The 23871-nt window shown below is 41.5% G+C and overlaps 1 protein-coding gene across 6 annotated transcripts; it reads left to right on the plus strand.

The window, feature by feature from the left end:
• Positions 1 to 10461: 10461 nt before the first annotated feature.
• On the plus strand, positions 10462 to 18626 carry MFSD4B (major facilitator superfamily domain containing 4B). 6 transcript variants are annotated; one of them, XM_065590252.1, is made up of 5 exons: positions 10668 to 10854; positions 11259 to 11305; positions 13107 to 13275; positions 15257 to 15373; positions 16562 to 18626. In XM_065590252.1, exons 1-5 carry the CDS (start codon positions 10812 to 10814, stop codon positions 17794 to 17796), a joined length of 1611 nt encoding a protein of 536 aa, XP_065446324.1. In that variant the 5' UTR covers positions 10668 to 10811; the 3' UTR covers positions 17797 to 18626. The 6 variants fall into 6 exon arrangements, with proteins under 6 accessions (XP_023958226.2, XP_042713632.2, XP_008163153.2 ...); XM_042857698.2 differs by lacking the exon at positions 11259 to 11305 and having other exon boundaries at positions 10467 to 10746; XM_008164931.4 differs by lacking the exon at positions 11259 to 11305 and having other exon boundaries at positions 10469 to 10854.
• Positions 18627 to 23871: the final 5245 nt, after the last annotated feature.

Consider the following 23871-nt stretch of genomic DNA (forward strand, 5'->3'; position numbering starts at 1 on the left):
AAGTATGCCTTGTGAGGTATCATTCTAAAAGTCTTGATCTGCTAGATGTTAATATCTCGTTGGATTTTATGTGCTATCGTATGTGAAGTTACCAAGTTTGGCTTATATGTGTTACTGAAACATGTTGTGAGGTTGAAAACACCCACAAGCAGCCTTTTAGGTACAACAGTAAAAAGGCCAAACAATGTTAATGGCTTATTGAGGAAATGCACGCAAGCACAAGGAGGAGTCCTTGTGGCACCTTAGAGACTAACAAATTTATTTGGGCATAAGCTTTCGTGGGCTATCACCCACTTCAGCAGATGCATGGATTGGAAAATACAGTAAGCAGGTATAAATATAGACCACATGAAAAGATGGGAGTTGTCTTACCACGTGAGGGGGTCAGTGCTAACAACACCAATACAATTAGGGTGGATGTGGCCCATTCCAAACAGTTGACAAGAAGGGGTGAATATCAACAGAGGGAAAATTATTTTTTGTAGTGACCCAGCCACTCCTAATCTTTATTCAGGCCTAATTTGATGGTGTCAAGTTTGCAAATTAATTCAAGATCTGCAGTTTCTCGCTGAAGTCTGTTTTTGAAGTTTTTTTGTTGAAGAATGGCGACTTTTAAGTCTGTTATTGAGTGTCCAGGGAGATTGAAGTGCTCTCCTAGTTGTTTTTGAATGTTACAATTCTTGATGTCTGATTTGTGTCCATTTATTCTTTTGTGTAGAGACTGTCCGGTTTGGCCATTGTACATGGCAGAGGGGCATGATGGCATATATCACATTGGTAGATGTGCAGGTGAATCTTGGGAGATAGGCCAGTCCTCACTTACAGACAGCCCCCCAACCTGAAGCAAATACCCACCAGCAACTACACACCACACAACAGAAACATTAACTCAGGAACCAACCCCTGCAACAAACCCCGTTGCCAACTCTGTCCGCATATATATTCAAGGGACACCATCATAGGATCTAACCACATGAGCCACACCATCAAGGGCTCATTCACCTGCACATCTACCAATGTGATATATGCCATCATGTGCCAGCAATGCCCCCTGCCATGTACATGCCCCTCTAACCCAAATCTCTCTTGATGCAGATTAATGCCATTACTTCTTGTCGTAGCTTCAGAAGACAAGGAGAACTGATCACTGCCCTCTTTGTAACAGCCCTTATCATATTTGAAGACTGTTACCTGGTCCTCCTTCAGTTGCCTTTTGTCAAGATTAAACGTGCCAAGTTTTTCTACCTTTCCTCATAGGTCTGGTTTTCAAAACCTTTTATCATTTTTGTTGCTCTTCTCTGGACTCTCTACAATTTGTCCATATATTTTTTTTAAAGCATGGCACCTGGAATTGGACACAGTACTCCAGTTAAGGCCTCACCGGTGGTGAGGAAAGATGGACAATTACCTCCTGTCTTACCTATGACGTTCCTTTTAATACACCCCAGAATGATTAGCCTTTTTTGTGACTGCATCACATTGTTGACTCATATATTCAATTTGTGATCCACCCAGATACTTTTCAGCAATACTACCGCCTACCCAGTTATTTTCCATTTTGAGGCTGTGCCTTTGATTCCCCCTTCCTAAGTTTAGTACTTTGCACTTGTTTTTATTGAATTTCATCTTGTTAATTTCAGACCAATTCTCTAATTTGTCAAGGTTATTTGTTTGAAATTTTAATCCTGTCCTCCAAAGTGCTTGCAACCCCTCCCAGCTTGGTGCCATCTGCAGATTTTTATAAGCATATTGTCCACTCCTTCTCCAAGTCATTAATGAAAATACTGAAAAGTACCAGAACAAGGACGGACCCTGGCGGAACCCCACTAGCTATGCCCTCCCAGTTTGACAGCGAACCATTGATAACTCCTCTTTGATTACAGTCTTTCAACCAGTTGTGCATCCACCTTGTCATACGTTCATCTAGACCACATTTCCCTAGTTTGCTTATGAGGACATCATGTGGGACTATGTCAAAAGTCTTACTGAAATCAAGGTATATCATGTCTATTGCTTCCTCCCTATCCACTAGGCCAGTAACCTAGAAGAAAGAGCGTAAATGTGGAACTCTCACTGTAGGAGAGAAGGCTGGCCAGGGCCAGACTTTGCCTAGCAAATTTACTGGAGGAAAAGGAAGAGTTTGTTTATGTTGCTTCATTCTTGTTTTGAACTTTGAGTGCCTGGAAGGGGTAGAACTGTAAATTACCAAGCTGGAGAGTTAAGTCTGTGCAACCCAGAATACAGTGGAGGTTGGGTGAAGCAGTGAAAATCAGCAAGGAAACACGCTGAGTGGCTGCAGCACAACATAATGCCAGAAATGGGGTGCTCTGGTAAGAACATGCTATAAAACATGGTGGAGAATATGGGCAGGCAATTGACCACTGGAATTGAGGGGAAATGGAAGCCAGTGAGTATTGACTGATGTTCCACCCAGTTTGGGTAACTTGGAAAGATGGAGGAGATGACATGCCTGCTGGTGATGATGCAGCGGCAGCAAGAACAGCAGCAACACACCCAGACCCTGCTCCTGTAATTGATGGAAAGCCTGTAGAAACAGCAAGCAGCACAATTTACTGCTCAGCAGTGGTGGTAGGAGGCCCAGCAACAGGAGTGGTTGTGGAAGCAGCTGGGCTGAAAAGCTCCGGGGACTTCAGTTGGTATTGGAGAGGGTAGTTCAAGCTGTCTGGTAATGCTGGAGCCAGAGAATGACCAGGAGGCCTTCCTCTGTATCTTTGAATGAGTGGTCAGTGCATTGGGAAGAGTCTACCTGGGTGGCTCTGACGGGCGAGGCACAGGCAGTCTACTGAGTGGTGAGCAACAAGCAGGCAAACTCCTAGCCTGTGGTGAAGGCTGATCTCTTGGATAGACTGAAACTGTCTCTGAAGCATACAGCACCATTTCTGGGATGAACTCTTCCCATGGAGAGCATAACCACAGGTAGTTGCTCAGAGATTATGGGACCTCGCTGCCTGGTAGTTATGCCCAGAGACTAGTTCCATAGAGAAAATCACAGACCAGGTGATTCTAGACCAAGTTCTTGAAGGTTCTACTGATGGGAGCCTACAGCTGAGGAAGGCAAGCCCAAACTGCCTCGGCAGGTGAGGCTGTTGAGTGGGCAAAGCCTATTTTGAGGCCAAAGGAGCTGAATGATGTGGCAGACCAAGTGATTCACTCTGGAAGAGGGGCTACCCCAATCTGGGGCATCACAAGGAAACTCTCAAATAGAGAGGGTCCAAAGTATCCCAAACAGGGGGATGTGCAGAAGCTACCCAGGGCCCTGGTGAGTCCCACACTCTGGGGGCAGGCGAGAAGTCCAGTAGTGTGCTTCAGATGAAGTACACCTGGGGATATTAGGTGAGAATGCCAGATAATGGAGTGTGATTACCTGGGTGGTTGTTACAGCCACATTTTTGTCCTGGGTCCTCCCTGAATGGCATTGGGACCTAGCCATATGTGATACTGCTCGGGCTGGGAGGTGGAAAGCCTTGTGGACTGAGGTTGTGGGCACACCACTGTCCAGGAAAATGAGGTTTTGGTGGAGAAGATGGATTGGCATGTCCATGTACACTGCCTGTGTGTATATGTTATTGACATGGGTCTATCTCAAAGAGGGGGTTGAGCAGGAGGTACAGAGCTGGAGAGGATGGTTACATGTCAGGATTGTAAAGGATCTTCTGTGGCTGGTGATGTTTCAGTGGCTAGAGTAAACCCACACAATGAACCTAACTGTGCAGTACTGCACTGTGTGGGAAATCTGCTGGGCTTCAGCTGGTGATCAGCTTAAGCCCTGGAACCCGAAGACTGATTGCTTGAAGGGAAAGTTAAAATCCCTGTGACTGCAATGAAGTATCTGGGTTACTCCCTTCTAGGATAAGTTTGTTAGTCTGATATGATAAAAAGGTCAATGGACCAAGGATTTTCCAGAGGTATAAAGAAAAATCATAGCTCGTGAGGCAGCCCTCCATGTTACTGATGAGGTCCCTCTTTCCCATTGTAATAGGGATCCCTCAGAAGCCATGCTGCCGTTAGGTAGCCACTTGTATCCTAACAGCGTCCTTTGCCCCATCCCTGCAGTGTGGATGGCCAGGAGAGTGGGTACTATACAATACGCACACACACACACCGGAATTAATGATGATAGTTAGCATTTAACTCTAATTCTGAAGGATTTCTGGTCCATGGATTAAAACTATTTACCTCTCTTGCTGCTCTTAAATTTATTGCTCTAGCTCAAATTGTACAGGTCTGTGCTGTAGATTTAAAGTTCCTCCTGGGTCCAAGACTGCTGATGGCTCATGCACAGGGAGGATGGCAATGTAGTTCTGTATGATGAAATTAATTTTCTCAGTTTGCTTAAAAAAACCCAAAACCTAGGAAATTACATACAAGAACCATTAGAACATTCAACCTGTAAAGCCAAGCTCTCAGAAGTTCGGAAATGCCAGAATTAAGGTAGCCTGTGCGATCTTACTTTAACCCCCCCCTTATGTGTATGTGTTATGGTGCAGACTTTAATTACATGAGCACATACCATTTGTTCTATAATACCTCTCTATCTTATGCAGTGCCCAGGCCAGACAGTGAATGAGACAGAAGGTTGCAAGAAGAGAAGGGGCATTTTCTTGTACCTAACACTGGACTGTGTCCCAGAAGAGGGGTTCTGCTTCTACCTCTTGACACTAACTGATGTTTGTCAAAATGATAACATCTATGGGCAGAAGAGGCTGGATTAAAGTTACACAAATAGGAAATGCCAGAACTAACACTAACTTTTGAGCGCTTGACTTTGCAACCTTTATGCTCTTTTAACATAGGTGAGGTGTGGGGTTTTTTTTTTGTATGTTGTATGATAAAAGCAAGAAATCATCTATACTGTATTTATTTGTATTGTGCTTGTACCTACAGGCCCTAGCCTCACTGTGCTAGATGCTATAAACATACAACAAAGCTGCTGTCCTTGCCCTGAAGAGCTTGTGATCTAAATACAAGACAAGAGATAATGGATATAGTAAACAGCTGTAACACTGAGACCGTAAAACTTATGGTGTAAAGAGGAGTAAGCCGAGGAAAGGCACAATCCTGCAGGTACTCACCAGCATAACATAAAAAAGAACTACAAAAATATCAAAACATAAGAGGTCCTGCTAGAGAAGTAATGTAATGCCCTGATTTACAAAGGGCATTGGTGCTGGCTATAGCACAATGTGGAGGTGATTCAAAAGGTAATTTCCTTTAGCTTTCCAATCAGATATAGGAAAACCTGTCTTGAATAGTCACAAGGGTCTGTGGCCTATTGGTATAGGTGGAACAAAACTTTACTACAATACACTGGGAATACTTTCTGGTGGTCTCAAGGTAGGATACTGGATAAAAAGGTTGGTCTCAGACAAGTTTTACTGTATCAAATTTGACCTATGGGGCTGTCATAAATTATGTAACTCATTTGGGGTATGTCTTTAATCTTGTGAATTTGGTCCATTATTTACAAAGTGTTACAAGGGGTGGGAAGGTCTTGAAAATTTTTCTTAAAGGTTATGTAATTTATGGACAGCCCCTGTGACCTTTGGCAGTGTGGACTGCCAGTCAAGGACTGAATAAGGAGGAAGAGCTCTATTCTCATGCAGAACAGAGCTGTGGCATACTGGATGGTATAGAGAAGCCTTTACTGCCACTGTCTCTGCTAGAAAATAAAAATTGTAAGGAAAGCTCCTATAGAATGAGGTGAGCAATAAATAATATTTATATGGCCATGGAAGCTCCTCAAATACATTCTGGAAGGATTTAGTAATGGGGAAGCTAAATATATTGGGTGGGATTATTTTATTGGAATTTGGCTCTAGGACAGAATATATTGGGTGGGATTATTTTATTGGAATTTGGCTCTAGGACACCTGGCAGGTGCGACCACCAGAAACATAATATGACACTTAACATAGGAAACAAAGACCAGTTTGTTAAGTAATCTGAGACTGAGTACAAGAGTCATTTCTCAAGTTATTATTAGCACAACAGTTTAATAAAATAAACTGTAACCTTTTTTGTCTCCATTCCAGTTTGCATAAAATAATATTGAAAGTATAAATTAGCTGAATATGGTAGCCTATTGTTCAAAAAGTCAATACAATAAAATAAAACCACACAACTAAAGTATTTGAATCTGAAAGGATATTCTGCCACATTCACTTCAGGTTATCTGGGTTTTGGACTCTCCTATCGAGGAAAGAAAATGAGGCAAGATTTTAAGGAATTAACGTTGTTTGAGGATTAGAAAGCCTTTTTTCCAGAAATGGTGGCACCTGTAGCTTCCTCAGACTTCAAATGAAGCGGTGGATGCTCAGCCCCTCTAAGAAACATAAAGCTATAAATTGATGTACTGTTAAGGCTTGATTTTCAAAGCTATCCAGACAATCACATCTAAATTGAATGAACAACTAGCGAGACTGCGTGTGCAAGCAGAGTATTTCTACACACAGATTCATATTTGCTTATTTGCAAGTACTCAGTTTGCACACAATCATTGATAATCGTATGCACAATGTGCTATGCTATGTTAGCATCTATAGTTGTGAAAATCAGGCCTTCAATGCCCTATGTTATATTCAAACATAATACCATTGCCTAAGGGGAAGTTATTCAGGAATAAGGTAAGATGTACATTTAAAACACTATTGCTAGCTGGAAGAACTCCCTGTGTGGACTCTTATTATGGAAGCTATTCTACTGTGTTATTCTATAGCTATAATGGAAAACTGTAGTTATTTAGAAACAGCTATGCCAGTCAATTTCCCCATGTACACAAGCCCTAAGAGAGAGACAAATCTTTCAGACACTGTTATTCAAAAGCTCACTCTCTGTACAGGTAAAATATATATCAAATTATGGCAGTTTAGATTAGGGCTAGGTGTTTCCATACCTGAGCGTGTGGGAACCTCCCTTTCTGTAAATATACACTATATAATATCTCTGTGTGTGCATGCTCTTGTAGAGAGTTAGTGTGTTTAGTTCCTAATATGAAGTTTAAGACTTTGGAATGCAGACTTGTACTCAGAATAACTGTAGGTACAGTGTGGTCCAAAATGGTATTTGCTGGGTTAATCAGGGTGAGCACATGAAAGGGGGAGATGTTATATTTACTTTAGCTCACAAACGGTATATGCAAGCCACTGGAATACAAGGAAGCCAAGTAACTACATCACTTGTAATCTTTCCTTATAAACTGAATGTAATTCTACTGTAAACAGTGGCTTTCAAAGTATTCAGGAATAATTCAGTCAGAAAACTGTTGATTTTTTTCCCTCCAGTAGTCTCTGTTCACAACCCCTTATGGTTCTGTTCTATAATAGTTTCCATTATAACTCCATTTCCAGCCATATAACTGTCTGAAATGTACACCTTTCATACTGAAATTTTCCGAACCAAAGGGTAAATAATTATTTAACCAAAGGGTAAATAATTCTAGAAAGTTTGAGGGGGAAAAATGTTTAATTTGTTTTTGAGTGAGATTAGAGTGAAAAAAGATACTTTCCCCATTACAAAACATGATCTCTTTTTTTTTTTGTAAATAACTTGATAGTTGAAATAGCTGAGAACCAAGAGTTGAAATTAGGCATGGAAATTGGCTTCCCTAAGGAGGGCTTTTAAGGGTTCTGATGGAAAAAAATGGTTTTAATTTACTGGACTATGAGCCTCTGGAAATCACACTGTTTGAACACGTCATAGATCTTGCATGAAGTGTTGTTGTAGCCATGTTACAGTATATTAGAGAGATAAGGTGGGTGAAGTAATATTTTTTTATTGGACCAGCTTCTGTTGGTGAGAGAGACAAGCTTTCCAGCTTACACAGAGCTGATGTGGCAGCTATGTAAATGCATATTTAAGTTTATCCCTGTTCAGCAAAGGACTAAAACCCTATTGACTTTAAGGGGACTTGAAAGTGTGTCCTCAACAGTTAATTATGTGTTTGTGGACTTTGTGGAAGTGGTGCTTTATTGAATCTGTCTATTGCACACCTTTTCAGTGAAACTCCCTTCTTATTCCCATTTATGGGTAAGGTAAGAAAGGCACAGAACTGGCACTGCTAACATTTTGGAAAGAGTCCATGAATTTTGGTTGCTTTATTGTTTAAGAGCTCTGCTGCTGCCATGCCTCTCGAGTGTCTCAGCAGCTGTGTCTAAAGCACTGAGCAGCTGGAACACTCAATTATTTTAGCTACTAGTGAGTGCTCATTACTGCTAAAAACAAGTCCTAGGTGTTGTAAATTAGGCACACACAATGAGTAAGTGCTCTTGGAAAACTTATGCCTGTCAGTGACTTGCCCAACCCACTTCCCAAAGGAAGTTTGTGCCAGGGTTAGGAACAGAGCTTGGAGCAGGGCTCCTCAACAATTACAGGTGGGGGCTGTTACCTATCTGCAAAATGACAGGTTTCAGAGTAGCAACTGTGTTAGTCTGTATCTGCAAAAAGAACAGGAGTACTTGTGGCACCTTAGAGACTAACACATTTATTTGAGCATAAGCTTTCGTGGGCTACAGCCCACTTCATCAGATGTACAGAATGGAACATATAGTAAGAAGATATATATACATACAGAGAACATGAAAAAGTGGAAGTAGCCATACCAACTGTAAGAGGCTAATTAATTAAGATGAGCTACTGTGAGCCCCTCGCGCACAGTAGGGGGCAGGAGAAAAAATTTTTTTTGTGGTGATGATCAAGATGGCCCATTTTAGACAGTTGACAAGAAGGTGTGAGGATACTTAACATGGGGAAATAGATTCAATATGTGTAATGACCCAGCCACTCCCAGTCTCTATTCAAACCCAAGTGAATGGTATCTAGTTTGCACATTAATTCAAGCTCAGCAGTTTCTCATTGGAGTCTGTTTTTGAAGCTTTTCTGTTGCAAAATTGCCACCTTTAATTCTGTTACTGAGTGACCAGAGAGGTTGAAGTGTTCTCCTACTGGTTTTTGAATGTTATGATTCCTGATGTCAGATTTGTGTCCATTTATTCTTTTGCGTAGAGACTGTCTGGTTTGGCCAATGTACATGGCAGAGGGGCATTGCTGGCACATGATGGCATATATCACATTGGTAGATATGCAGGTGAAGGAGCCCCTGATGGTGTGGCTAATGTGATTAGATCCTATGATGGTGTCATTTGAATAAATATGTGGACAGAGTTGGCATTGGGCTTTGTTGCAAGGATAGGTTCCTGGGTTCGTGTTTTTGTTGTGTGGTTGCTGGTGAGTATTTGCTTCAGGTTGGGAGGCTGTCTGTAAGCGAGGACTGCTCTGTCTCCCAAGATTTGTGAGAGTGAGGGATCATCTTTCAGGATAGGTTGTAGATCTTTGATGATGTGCTGGAGAGGTTTTAGTTGAGGGCTGAAGGTGATGGCTAGTGGCGTTTTGTTATTTTCTTTGTTGGGCCTGTCCTGTAGTAGATGACGTCTGTGTACTCTTCTGGCTCTGTCAATCAGTTTTTTTCACTTCAGAAGGTGGGTATTGTAGTTTTAAGAAGGCTTGATAGAGATCTTGTAGGTGTTTGTCTCTGTCTGAGGGATTGGAGAAAATGTGTTTGTATCTTAAAGCTTGGCTGTAGAAAATGGATCGTGTGTTGTGGCCTGGATGGAAGCTGGAGGCATGTAGGTAAGTATAGCGGTCAGTAGGTTTCTGGTATAGGGTGGTGTTTATGTGACCATTGCTTATTAGCACAGTAGTGTCAAGGAAATGGACCGCTTGTGTGGACTGGTCCAGGCTGAGGTTGATGGTGGGATGGAAATTGTTGAAATCATGGTGGAATTCCTCAAGGGCTTGTTTTCCATGGGTCCAGATGATGAAGATGTCATCAATGTAGTGCAAATAGAGTAGGTACTTTAGGGGACGAGAGTAGGGGCCTTACCCTGCAGCAAGCACACACTAGGGCTTGCCCCTCGCGCACAGTAGGGGGCGGGTAAGCGAGACAGGGGCCGAGACTCCCCTCCTCGGCCAGCAGGCTCAGCTGAGGCCTTTGGTGTCATTGCACCGTGGTGCTTTGTCTGGCACATGGGCAGGGCCGGCTCTGGCTTTTTTGCCGCCCCAGGCAAAAAAGCCGCCGGCCGCCCCCGCCCCACCCTGCGTGGGGGGGGGGGGGGAGGAAGGCAGGCAACCGGAGCCTGGGGGGGAGGGCGGCGAGAGCGCCGCCACGGGCGGGGCGGTACAATGCCGGCCGCTGCCAGTCCGCCCCCGAGGTTGCCAGGGTGGCCAGGTGCACAGTCACGTGCCTCGCGCACGGCCGCTGTTTTGGGTGGTTTGTGCTCACGTGCCCACAAAGCGAAAACGAGGTTGGTGAATAGGGAGGGGTGGGCGAATCTGCCGCCATTTTGTACCCGGGCCAAGCGCCCTCCCGGGTCCCCCGGCTGCCAGGCAACGTCCATACGCGGGCAGCGACTGCGAGCCAGTCACCGCCTCTCAGCTCCCGGCGTGCACCGCGTCTCCCCGCCCCACCTACCGCGGTGCACGCTGGGAGTTGTAGTCCCTGGCTCGTTCCGCGCGTCACGTTAGTGGAGACGCCGGTGTCTCGGTGTCTGCGGCCCGTGGGGGCGGGGCCGTCCCGGCCCGCTCCCCGCACTCGGAGCCATGGCCGGCGCCGGCAGGAAGAAGCAGGTTCGCTTCGCCCGGCCGGAGGCGGAGGACACGCGGCGGGGCGGCGAGGGGCCGGCGGCGGCGGCGGAGCAGAGTCTCCTCCCGGAGCCCGCGCCGCGGCCTGAGGTGATCGTAGCCGGCGGCGGCGGCGGCAGGAGCCGGGGCGGGGAGGGAGCGGCGCTGCTGCTGCGATGGTGCATCTCCGGGGTGCTGTGCTCCGCCTTCCTGGGCCTGGTGAGCGGGGCTGGGCCCGGGCTGGAGCTCCCCTTCCGCCTTGCGGGCACCGACGGCCCGGGGGAGCCCCTGTGCTGGGGGTGGACCTGGTGAAGGTGATGGTTTGACGCAGCCCCTTCTCCCGCGGGGCTAGTGAGAACAGGACCTGCAGTACTGGGGCAGAGCAATGGTCCCTCTAGCCCCATATCTGGTCTCTGACGGGGCCGCGGCCAGCTGCTTCAGCGAGGACCCGAACAGGGTAATTAGTGATAGAGCCACCCCCTGTTGTCCAGTCCCAGCTACTGATACATGGAGGTTTAGGGATACCCAGAGCATGGGGCTGCATCTCTGACTATCTTGGCTAATTGCTATTGCTGGACCTATGCTCCATGAATGTATGTATTTTTTTTTTACCCCTGTTATAGTTTTGGCCTTTGCAACATCCCCTGGCAACGAGTTCCACAGGATACCGGTGGGCTGTGTGAAGAAATACTACCTTATGTTTGTTTTAAATCTGCTATCTATTAATTTCATTGGGTGACCCCTGGTTCTTGTGTTATGTAGAGGGATAAATAACACTGCTTTATTCATTCTCTCCACACCATTCAGATAGTAATAAACTAATGAGTCAGCACAGAGAGTATTGATAGAGCCCTAGGGTTCAAATCAGCCATGTGGGCTTCCTGGTAATTTCTAGATAGTTTCACCTGCCTGTGAGACAAACCAAGCCCAAAATACTATCTCAGCTGCTTGAGGAGTAATGTTTCTGTAGCATTGGATTGTATAAGAACCTTTATTTTGCACAGCATTGAGCACACTGCTGGTACTGAAATGATGACTGTCCCAGACAGCTAAGTTTTCCTTTGGTATTGTTCTCACGATGAGGTACTGTGAAACTCACTTGGGTGCGCCACAAGCTTATTCCAAAGGTGACTGCAAGCGAAACTTAAATTTCACTTGGTGCTTTTCACACAGTTAAAAGAAAACGTGTATGTAAATTTAGAGATGATCTCGCTAGAACAGATTTGGATTACATCAAGTGATATTTTAATATTTATTATTCATTAGTAAGGCTAAGATTTTGTCCTGGATATTTTTAGTAAAAGTCAGGGACAGGTCACGGGCAAAAAAGAAAAATTAATGGAAGCCATGACTTGTCCCTGACTTTTACTAAAAATATCCGGGACAAAATGGGGATCTGCGTATCCCCAAACCACCTGAAGTGGGGCAGCTGTGCAGGGGACTGCGGGGTACCCCTACTACCTGCAGCTCTGGGGGTTGTCCACTGCCTATGGAGGCTGAGAGCTGTGGGGTGCCCCCGGCTCCCATGTCACCCCCACAGGGGCCAGAGGCTCATGGTGAGCCGGGAGCCCGGGGGTTCCCCCGCCACGGCTGGGAGTTCCCATGCTGCCTCCACTGCCTGCGAGCTTGGGGGTTCCCCGCCACCCCGGATGGCCGCCAGAGGCAGCAGGGGTATCCACAGCTCCTGGCCCTGTGGGCGGCGGGGGACCGTGCAGCTCCCAATTGCTGAAGTCATGGAGGTCGCTGGAAGTCACGGAGTCTTGTGACTTCCACGACCTCCGGGACTAAATTGTAGCCTTACTCATTAGAAGTATTACCATGGTACCTAGGAGTCATAGTCCAGGACCAGAACTCAATTGTGCTGTACAAAAACAGACAAAAAGACTATCCCTGCCTTGAAGAGCTTGCTGTGTAAGGCTGTGTCTATACTGCCGCTTTCAGCGCTAAAACTTTAGTCGTTCAGGGGTGTGAAAAAACACCCCCCTGAGTGACAAATGGTTTAGAGCTTAAAAGCGCCAGTATAGACAGCGCTCTATCACCGGGAGCCACACTCCTGGTGATAAAGCTACCACCCCTCGTTTGGGGTGGTTATTTTTTATCGCCGGGAGAGGTCTCCCCCAGTGATAAATCGTGACTACACTGCCCACCTCACAGCGCTGCTGTGAGACATACCCTAAGTAACCTGCCAACCTATTTCGGGCTTGTCTTAGGTGAAATTCCTTACCTAGCTGTAAGTTAAATTGATAACTGGCACTCTGAAACCAAAATAAGAGTGCCCCCAACATAAGACTGCATTGTTTAACTAAATCAGTTTCTAAAGTGACTTAATTAAAATGGTATAATTTTTGTTTGCAGACAAAGTCTTAGTAACATAATATGAACTATATCATTTCTTGCTGCTGGTGAGAGTTTATTTTGTTAACCTTCTGCCCTCTAAAATGAACAAACAAAAGATCCTCACTGTTTTTCAGGGTATGAGCATTGCTATCCTGGGACCTACATTTCAAGATTTGGCTGCAAATGTGAATAAAAATGTCAGTGATATTTACTACATTTTTGTGGGTCGTTCTCTGGGGTACCTTGGTGGTTCAGTGATTGGAGGGATTATCTTTGACTGCATGAACCCTCATCTCCTCTTGGGTAAGTGTACTCAAAATAATTCTTTTGTATGTGACGAATGTATAGCTTGATGAATCTCTAATATCTTTATTAAGTGTCATAACCTGCACTATTTCCAGAGGGCTTGGTATAGTAACAAATTGTGAAAGTTGTGTTCAAAAATATATCTCAAGCCAGCTTTCATCTCCCTTATCTTGGTGTGTCATGCAAGTATCCTGTTGGCCTTTACCCCGGAGTCTTGCACGATGAAAGTTGCATGTATACTATCACCAGCATTGTCATACTCCTTTAAAAATATTGTACACTGCTGCAGGAGTGATGTAATTTAAAAACTATGAAATTCTGTTTCTAGTTGTCAGTTTCATTCCTGTCTCCTTTTATTGCAAAAGACCACATCTATCTCTATCAGAACTGAATAAAAGATGCCTTTTGCTGAAACAAAGAGAAGCAGAGTTGGATTTTTTTTTCTATGTCAAATGGCTGGTTCTGAGAATATTTATATAAAACAAATCAAATTTGAAAATGGCCACATCACAAGCTACATGAGAAAAATGAGAGAAGCTCAGCTGAGACTCGCGTTTGATCACCTGTAGTGCTGTCAGTGATACCATTTCACACAGTTGAGTTACAACTTCTACAAAAAAAAAAATGTTGCAAACTCAACCTCTGTTAAAATACACTGCACCCGCTAAAATTGTTCGCCTGTTCCATTAAACCCTGACATGCACAAAATTTATAAATAAAGTCTATTACCAATCTTCTGCTTCTCATTGATTCTCATTTATCTGTCAGACAGGAGGCAAGTAAGTAATCTGAAGACAAATTTATCTGAAACAGAGATTTCTGAACTAATAAAGCAAAATCTTTCATGCTTATTATATTCAAAAGTAAGGTGAACTGATGGCAAGCTCTAAACACAGTTATCTGTAGAACTATTTCTTAGGTTTTGCCTTAATTTTTCATGTGTTGTCAATTTGAGAAATAATTCGCATGCTTTCAATTTTCAATTGGATAAGCAATGGAGAAAAGATCGCATCTCATAGGTTGACTAAGTTTAAATTTAATAAATTCTGTTAACAGAGCTTATTCTTTTTGAAACTCTACAATGAATTAGGAGCCTATTTATGATGTGGGCATATAACTTACTAATGTTAATGGAAGCTAAACTTGTGCATTGAGAGTAATTGGAGAAAATAGAAGAACAGGAGTACTTGTGGCACCTTAGAGACTAACAAATTTATTAGAGCATAAGCTTTCGTGGACTACAGCCCACTTCTTCGGATGCATCCGAAGAAGTGGGCTGTAGTCCACGAAAGCTTATGCTCTAATAAATTTGTTAGTCTCTAAGGTGCCACAAGTACTCCTGTTCTTCTTTTTGCGGATACAGACTAACACGGCTGTTACTCTGAAACCTGGAGAAAATAGTTCAGTTGAGAACTTCCTAGTGTGATCACTAGAGCTGGTCAGAGGATGACATTTCAGTTTTGTGAAGAATTTGACACTTGAAAATTTGACTTTGTTTTGAATTGAAATGAAACTGAAAATTTTTGAAATCTTCCAATCTAAAATAAGCTGTGCTCTGTGATCAAAATGTCTTGGTTTGACAGAACCAGAATGTTTCATTTTGGTTTTTATTTTATATTACTATCTAGTAATACGAAATAATTTTTTTTAAACAGTCACTTCAAAATGAAAAACTAAAACCTTTTGTTCCAAAAATCTCAAAACATCCCATTTTACATTGTCAGAACTTTTTTTCAGTTTTTCTCAAAAAGTAAATTTTGCTCAAATTAGGCTCGATTTTGTGAAGTATTTTGATTTTAACAGGCAATTTCTGAGGAAAAAATGGTTTCATCTAAGTCTTTTCAACCAGCTGTCATGAACACTAATTCAGTCTATCATAAAACACAGATTTAATTATAATAAATTGACTGTTTTGGATCTCTGTAGAAGTCATGCTGAAAACTGGAGCTTCAGTATGGATTTTGGATTACCTTTATAGGGTTAACCATGTTGGGAACAGCAGTTGGTCTTTATGCCATACCATGGTGTAAGAAAGCGCTATTGTTAACTGCCCTGATGTCAGTCATTGGCACTTCCATGGGTGTTCTAGACACAGGTAAGTGAACTGATCCTCTTCCTGCTGCAGGAAGTCCTGTGGATTGAATGAGTCATTGGGAGTCTGTCAACTCCCTTTGTATCTATCTGAGAGAATTGTTCGCACTCATGAGGTGCTAGAGATCCACAAGAGCTGAGTTTATGCTCATCATTAGGACTTCCAGTTTGTGTGGCAAGCATGTTGTGTTGTCAGTATAGGCTTAGGGCCTGCTAAAATACTTAAATTTCGCTTAGTGAAGGAGGAGGAATATGTATGTTTTGTTTTCTAGCATGCATGGTATATGTATGCTAAACTAAATTTGTGTTCATATCCATTGTCACTTGCCGTTAAAGTTACTCTCTCTCGCTGTTACTACAGTAACATCATCCATACTGAAGACAGTAAGAGCAGTTTTTTTCCTGAGTGTGATGCAAATGGTGAGGTAAATGCCAGGCTGGAATAATCTCTAGAATGAATCTGTTGGTGTATCCCTGACTGTATGTGGGATGGCATGGAAAGATTGCCAAGTACACCTTTATCCCGATATAACGCTGTCCTCGGGAGCCAAAAAATCTTACCACGTTATAGGTAAAACTGTGTTATATTGAACTTGCTTTAATCCGCCAGCGTGCGCAGCCCCGCTCTCCCGGAGCGCTGCTTTATCGTGTTATATCGGGTCGCGTTATATCGGGGTAGAGGTATATTCCTCAATTAACTACTTATTCAACCCATTTGTGTGACTGAGTGAGTGAGCAGCTCTAATGCAAATTTGATGCTATCTGTTGAGAAGAGAGCCTAGGACTGAGTGTCACAAACAGCCTAGGATCTTCTGTCAAAGATTTATCTGAGCTTTATCTGGAATGCCATAATAGTGCCAAATGGAACACTGTTTGAAATGAGCTAGTTCTTGTTCTTGAGATAAAAAGGTAAAAAAAATGGCATGTGCAGTGGAACCTTCTACTGCTTAATTTTTATAAGCAGAGTTTCACTCTAGCTAGATTTGCAGTTTGCACATTTCATGCCCTGAAAAAGGTAATGACCTTTGATTCCATATATTATAAAATAAGTTCTTTATAATCTGCTTCCACTGTAGATTGTTCTGACAGATTGTCTAGATATATATTAACTAAATAACTGATTGGGAAGAAACCATACGGTATCTTAAGTTTCCGTATTAAATAAATGGATCCTCATTTCTTTAATCTGCAGGTGGAAATGTCCTTGCATTGAATGTATGGAGAGCAGAGGTTGGACCACATATGCAGGCCTTACACTTCAGTTTTGCACTGGGTGCCTTTGTGGCCCCAATCCTGACAAAAATGGCATTGGGCAGCTTCATATCTCCTAAAGTCCAAACAGAAGATGAAAATACAAACCATTCTGTTCTGAGTGATATACCTAACACACGGTCTGGATCAGCAATGAAACTGCATTCTAATGTGAGCTTTATGTGGTCCTACATTGTCATAGGGACCTATATTTTGATAGTTTCTATGTTGTTTGTTGTTCTGTATTCAAGGACCGGCTCAGCACGAGATAAAGCAAAAGCTTCTCTGCAGAAATGCCAAATTGCCAAATACCACTATGCCCTTCTCATTCTCCTTTTCCTTTTCTTCTTTTGCTATGTAGGAGCAGAGGTCACCTATGGCTCTTACATTTTCAATTATGCAGAGGTTTATGCAGACATGAAAGAAAGTGAAGCAGCTGGTTTGAACTCCCTTTTTTGGGGAGCATTTGCAGCTTGCAGAGGACTGGCCATCTGTTTTGCTACCTGTTTCTACCCTGGTACTATGATTCTGCTGAGTGTCATAGGTTCCACTGTCTCTTCTCTGTTCCTGGCACTGTTGAGTAAGCATCCAATTTCGCTCTGGGTTGGGACAGCAGTGTATGGTGCTTCAATGGCTACCATCTTTCCCAGTGGCATTTCCTGGATTGAACAGTACACCACCATACAAGGAAAGTCTGCTTCTCTCTTTGTAGTTGGTGCTGCCTTGGGGGAGATGTGCTTTCCAGCAGTAGTTGGGTTTCTTGAAGGAAAACTTCACAATGTCCCTGTGATGATGTATGCTGCATTGGGAACATCTGTAATGACAGCAGTACTATTTCCTGTGATGTATAAATTAGCCACTTCTCCCAGTGAGAGTAAGTTAAAAGATGGTGGTGGGAGCGAAGACCAGAAAGCTTTGTTGTCCAACTTTGAACTTAATGAAGATGAGGAAGATGAAGAGGATGCAGGAGAATGGAATGAAGCAGACTTCGAAGTAATTGAAATGAATGATACAGTGAGAAACTCTGTGGTAGAGACATCTCAAAAGATCCCAGGGGAATCCCCAGCTAAAGTGTCCATGCAGCCACATTCAAATATATTTAGTTCTTCTCCAGTGATTGCTCTTAGCTCCCCAGGGAGAAAGCAATTCAATACAGACAGAGAGAAGAATGATTAAAGTAAAATCTAGACTGCTTACTTGAAATGACTGCCTGGCTTCTGTAAGGTAATAAACAATCAAATTAGCTGTGATTCAGAATTTTAATAGTGGTACAAAGCCAAGTGTTTCCACCTCTGTGCTTGCCAAATCCCAGTTTATGCTTATTCATTTTAGTCTGCAACCATGCATCCTGGAGTGAAAAAGAATAGTAAAGAGGGAGTCCATGGTAATATGATCAGGTGTTGTGTCATGGAACTAAAAGCAATTTAGACTAAACGTATGGGAAACATTTCTTAAATGTGAGGCTCTAAACAATTTCTCAAAGAAAGTGGTGGGCACCCTAATGTAACTTAAAGTGATACTGGTCAGAGTATTTTAACCATATTTTTAGAACTATCCTGCATTGCCAGGAATAGACCAGGACACACAGCGATCTTAATTGATCACCCTCATACAAATCAGAGAAGAACCTTGAACTTCTTGAATCTAGTGAAGGGGATATTTCCATGGCACTTAAAGTCTAGTATGTAACATAAACCATGACATTACTGGTAAGTTAAACAACAAGGTGTCGGTTGTGTCCTTGTCCTTTTGGGAAAGTGGAAAAGTTGATAGCCCAACAGCTTTAGTTAATGGATGTATTGTTGACCTTGACTGGGAATTTCCTGGTTTTGTCATTTTTATGTAATGTTGTTTAAACATAGATTTCTGTGTTTAGTTGATTTTAAATCATGGAAACATCAAATGTGTTACACTGGAATAAAATATTTATTTAGGGAGGTTTTTAAAAATGTGTATTATGTACTCTTTCCAAGGTTGCTTTGAAGAATAAAACGATTTGTCACACATCTGCATTTTTTTATTTTGAGAGGGTGGAGATAGAGGACAAAGGAGTTTTAAAAGGTAGTTGTGCTGATCTGCTATAATTTTTAATTCTTGATTGTTGAGCCATTATTAGCTACTCTTTAATCAGTGGTTGATGATAAACTACTGGTATCACAGGCAGTATACACAGTAGTGTAATTACTTTGCATATACCAAAGCTAAATTTCAAAGGCAATTTTACCTTTTTAGTAACCAATAACCCCTAATCCATAGTATTGACGGAAGCCCTTAACTCTCAAACCAAATTGTTCAAACAAAAGTTTTAAAGATATGTTCTGGCTTTCCCTGAAGTTAATAGCAAAAATCCAGTGGGAGAATACATATCTTTTCAAAGCGAAATGTACAAAACTGTGTAAAGCTTAGCCTGTGGCATACTTCAATAGCTGTTTACTTACCTCTGGAAAATTAATAGGTTACAATTACTAATGAAACTTTCCCTTTTCTAACAGCCACAGTATTGAGTGCAATCCAAGTTCTGAAAGGTACCAGAAGGTGACCTGTAACTGCTTCTTTTGTGCAAGTTGGACTGGTGCCCTCTGCTTTTTACGCTGGTAACATTGTAATGTTTCAGATACTTTGAGATAATGTATTTGGATGCTGCCTTAAGAGAAGGTCCATGTTTTGCACAGATGAGGTACAGTGGAGTGTTTCATGTAGTATTTATCAACATCTTGGGTGTGTAAGATTGGAAATACCATGCTGGGGGAGGGAGGAAACGCTGAGTGCTAGCAAATAAATAAATCACCATAATGCCAAGAACAGACAAATATAGAAAGTGTTGCTTAGAATTAATTTGGAGCCTTCCATTTAATGCAGTCCGTCTATTTGAAAACCCAGATTTTGAAGGCAGCTTTCTCTGAGGCTGCATGATCAAAACTTGCTTTTTGTATTGCTTATTGGATAGTTAAGACTTTTGCTGGTAATTTACTTTCGTAGTATGGGTTGCAGTTTGTTTATTTACATTTGGAGCGTTTCTGTTATGTGGTACTGGATCTTTTTCTTAGACGTTTGGGTTTATGACTGACTGCTTCCCCTCTTCTCCTCCTTCCCCTCCCCAACAAATTTCACTTTCCGCTGAAATCTGAGGGGAAGAAATAGAGCAAGACCTAGCCATACTGGAAAACTTTTGCAGTTTATGGTAAGAGACAATGAAATCTTGAAGACACTTCCCCCTCCCCACTACACCATAACGTTAGTGTAAATGCCAGTGTATTGCCTGTTTTCCTGCAAAAGAGGGGAGCGGGATAAGATAATTGGATACTGACAGAAGACACATTTTAATAACGGACTGGTTCTGCACCTTGAGTTGTCTGTTCAGAAGGGTATATTTTACCTACCTGGGTCTGTGAGTGAACACTGGTAGGTAATCTGACTAGGGTTTTTTTTTTTTTTAAATTCATATCTTCATAGCTTCTGTTGTAGTATCACACCTGCTATATCAATGCATTGCTAAACTTGGATTATGCTGTTTCAGTTGTTGCATGAAAGCTCTCTCCTTCTCTTACTTAACAGTGTAATGCTTGTAAATATTTAAGGACCATATTCTATCCTTGGATACATATGGCTGCCCATAAAGTCAATGGAAGCAGCTCTCCATATGCATTTACAGTATTAGAGTTTGAAATGCAGATCAGTATAGAAAATAACAGCTGAACTGCAATGGTAGAGATCTTGGCTTAAATAAGGAAGTCTAGGATAAGCTTTTGTGTCATATTCTGAAATGCTATTGAAATTCTACACTAATAAAGCACTTACCATTTAATACTATTTATGCATAATAATTGGAAAGCATGAATACTCTGTGCAACATGTGTGCATGGATGGCAAAAATCCCACAAATGACTTTGAAAACAAGCATATTAACAAAGGTGGTGAGTCTCTCATACGTCGTGCTTTTTTCCAGACTTTTTACAAAGGGGTGTAATAATAGATCTATTGTTGCTGCAGGATCCTGAACAGAAATGGTTACAGCAACAGCAAACCTGACAGTCAGGCTGTCCATGCATGTGTGTTGTTTGAAACAAAACAGGCTTGACTACCTTTTAGAGGCGTTTTAGACTTTTTTTTGTCAATCAACTGGGTTTTTACTAAAAGTGTCACTCAAGCTTTAACCATTACTGGTTTTAAAGAGGAGCTTTTACTTGACATAAAATCTAAACACATGATGATGATGAATCATCAGTTCTATTTTTTTTTTTTTTTTATAAACACTGTTTGGTGTATCCTCTTGCAAGAAAGTGCAGGCTTTGGACACTAAGTCTAGAGCATCTCTTTTGGCATCTCCATTCTTTACAGCCAGTGATCTTGTAGCCAGAGGAAAAATTTTGAAACCCTTCTGACGAACATGTGTATTTTTAAAAAAACATTTAAACTGAATAGGAATCAAGAATTTCATTCCTCTCTCCCATCAACATTAGAACAAGCATGAAACAAAGCAGTAGGGCCAGTGCTGGGAGACTGGAAGGCTAAATTAACTTTTTTTTTTATTTTTGTGCTAAGGGAGGGATAAAGTGAGGATGAGGAAGACAAAAAGAAAAGGCAATTTGTAATACTGAAGAGGGAGGTAATGTAAGCAAGGTCATTCCCAAGCATGTCTAATCAGTTTATAGACTAGTAGTGAAAATGAAATCCAAGCTCCATGGAGAAACTTGGGCTCCGTAATCTGAAACTTACTTTGTTTATGATCATAGCTGCTTTCTTCACAGTGTAGCGAGATTACATAACGAGGTTTTATTTCAAGTTCACTGTATAAATTTCTGCATGATGCATGCACCTAAATAATACTTTATATATATTTATAATATATATCATATAAATAATCAGAGGGTTCCCCTGTGATACAATACAAGAGTGGCAATGTGTAACGCTTTTCCTCAGTCACCGGACAATTGATGGAAAAGTTGAAACTAAGAGATGTGATATATGGACAAAAAAACCAAATCTGTAGTGTAGGTCATCAACTGCTTTGACTAATGTCATGTGGATATCTAGAATCAAGTTATATATTTAAAAATTACTTAGTAATAAGCTTGTCTGTAAGCCATTCCTAAAACGTTGAGATTGGCTGCTAGCACCCAGTGAAATGTTTTGCGGTATTTTTATTGCGCGATCACCTTCTCTTCAAATTTGAGCGTTTTAGTTATTGTGCAATGAAAACATTAACTAAAATGGTGATGGTAAGTACTTGCACAACAGCCAGCTTTCCCTCACTACCCCCTTTTCAACAACTGTATTTAAATGTATCTAGGCAGATTTGTACATCAGGTACATACTGTTAAATGTAAAATATACTAAAGAAAGACCAGCCAGGATGTATGTCAGTTTAGATTGATTAAGAAACTATGGTAATTAGTGGCATGCTGCATTAGAATATCACAAGTTTCCTCTGCTGTCATCTTAAGATCCAACAACTATATGAAAGTTGCAGCCTTATGTCAGTCACTCTGTTGGGGGATTTCTGGGCTTTTTGTTAGGTGGAAAACACAAGTTACTGATGTTTACTTAAATTCAAGTAACTTTAGTATATTTGAATGTTAAAAGCTTCCTGGTTAAACTGCAATACCTAAGTGCCTTCTTTGTCATTTATTCAGTCAGTAAGTGTTTAATTAGGACTTTAGTTGTGAATTTGATCAGAAGCTTAAGAGACAAAGTATTTTATACTAGAAACAACCAGTGTTCTTCATATTTGTATTGGTTAACTTGATTATTTGGCAATACAGTTGTCATTTTAAGAAACCCTTAAGTGTCAGTGATCATCTTTAAATAGTACAACATTCAGTTATAGGCTTGGGGAAGCTGTTATGCTCAATGATAGCTAACTGAATTAATAGCAGTTGCTTATGTCATTGAGAATCACTGGTACAGACTGAAGAAAGAGGAAAACACTATAAACATTTGCACATCAGTGCAATAAGATCTGTCCCCTTCCTACATAGTTAAGGTGGACAGCTGCAGCAAATTGTCATCTATTAGTATGTTTTCATTTAGCCTGAAGATTGGCAATGTCCATTTAAAAAAACAGAATGCAATACTGTTTAAGATGAAGCATTTAAATGGTAAGGAACAATGTGAAGGTATTTTTGGTATTTGCACTTTTATCCCATAAATGAGACCGCACAAAGGTAGTATTCTCAAGTAGGCAACAGTTCTTGGTGGTTTTTCTGTAATTCCAGTCTTGCTGTTGCTACTGCTTATGCAATGATCTACACTTAAATTAATTCAGTTTTTTCCATACTTTTACCCTTTTGTGTATGGTGGGTTTTTTGATTTAATAGATTTAGGTTGAAAACTGCTTGATGTTTACATGACTGTGTAATGTGAAGTTTATTGGATAAACTGTTTCTTGAATGTAATAAATTACTCCTGTTTGTAAATTAGAGCATCTTTTTACAATAAAACTTGTACTGTGTTTCTGAAAGCTAGTCAGGCTTTACATTTCCAATAAATAAAGGCCTATGACCTGTTTCTAGTAAAGTAGAAATAGTTACCATTTCCAACAGAAGCCTCCCAGTTTTGAAATTTCCACTTCTTTTTTCCCCTCTCCTTCCATTCCCACCCCCCTCAGACTAATAGAAGAAAAAATGGTTTAAAGAAAACTAGTTTTTGTTATTGAGACACCTTTTTCTCCTGTACAGGCAGAAACATGGTAAGTTTTAAACAAAAATTAGTAATTGTTTAAGAATGCTTTGAGGTCCCCCAAAATCCACAGTTGTGTGGTAATGAAAGGAGTTGGTTAAAAAGGGTAGCAATAAAAACAATGAGTTAAGAACTGAGTGCAAATAGATGTTAACCAATCAACCTCTAAAATTATCAGTCATCAATCATGATGCAGAAATGAGACAAGCTATGCGAGGTAATATCTTTTATTAGACCAACTTCTCTATAATATCCTGGGACCAGCATGACAACACTGCATCCATGATACAGAAGTAGGCCATCAGTAATTAGGGAGGATGTTAAATGCTTTTAAATCAGCACAGCTTGATAACTTGCACGAAAGAGTACTAAATTGTGGCAAAGTTCTGTTCTTCTTTGAGTGTGCATGTGCTCTTAAGATACTGCAGCCATAACTATTTGGATGATGCTTTTACTGTCTGTACTGATCAAAGCTTCTAAGATGAAGTCTGACACTCCAACATACTGAAGTAATTCATAGTCAGTGGGCTTCTCAAGAAATGTGACAAAAGTGAGAATTCTTTGTAATATTTT

Source organism: Chrysemys picta, chromosome 3 (assembly GCF_011386835.1).
Source record: "Chrysemys picta bellii isolate R12L10 chromosome 3, ASM1138683v2, whole genome shotgun sequence".
In the NCBI taxonomy this organism is placed as follows: domain Eukaryota; kingdom Metazoa; phylum Chordata; order Testudines; family Emydidae; genus Chrysemys; species Chrysemys picta.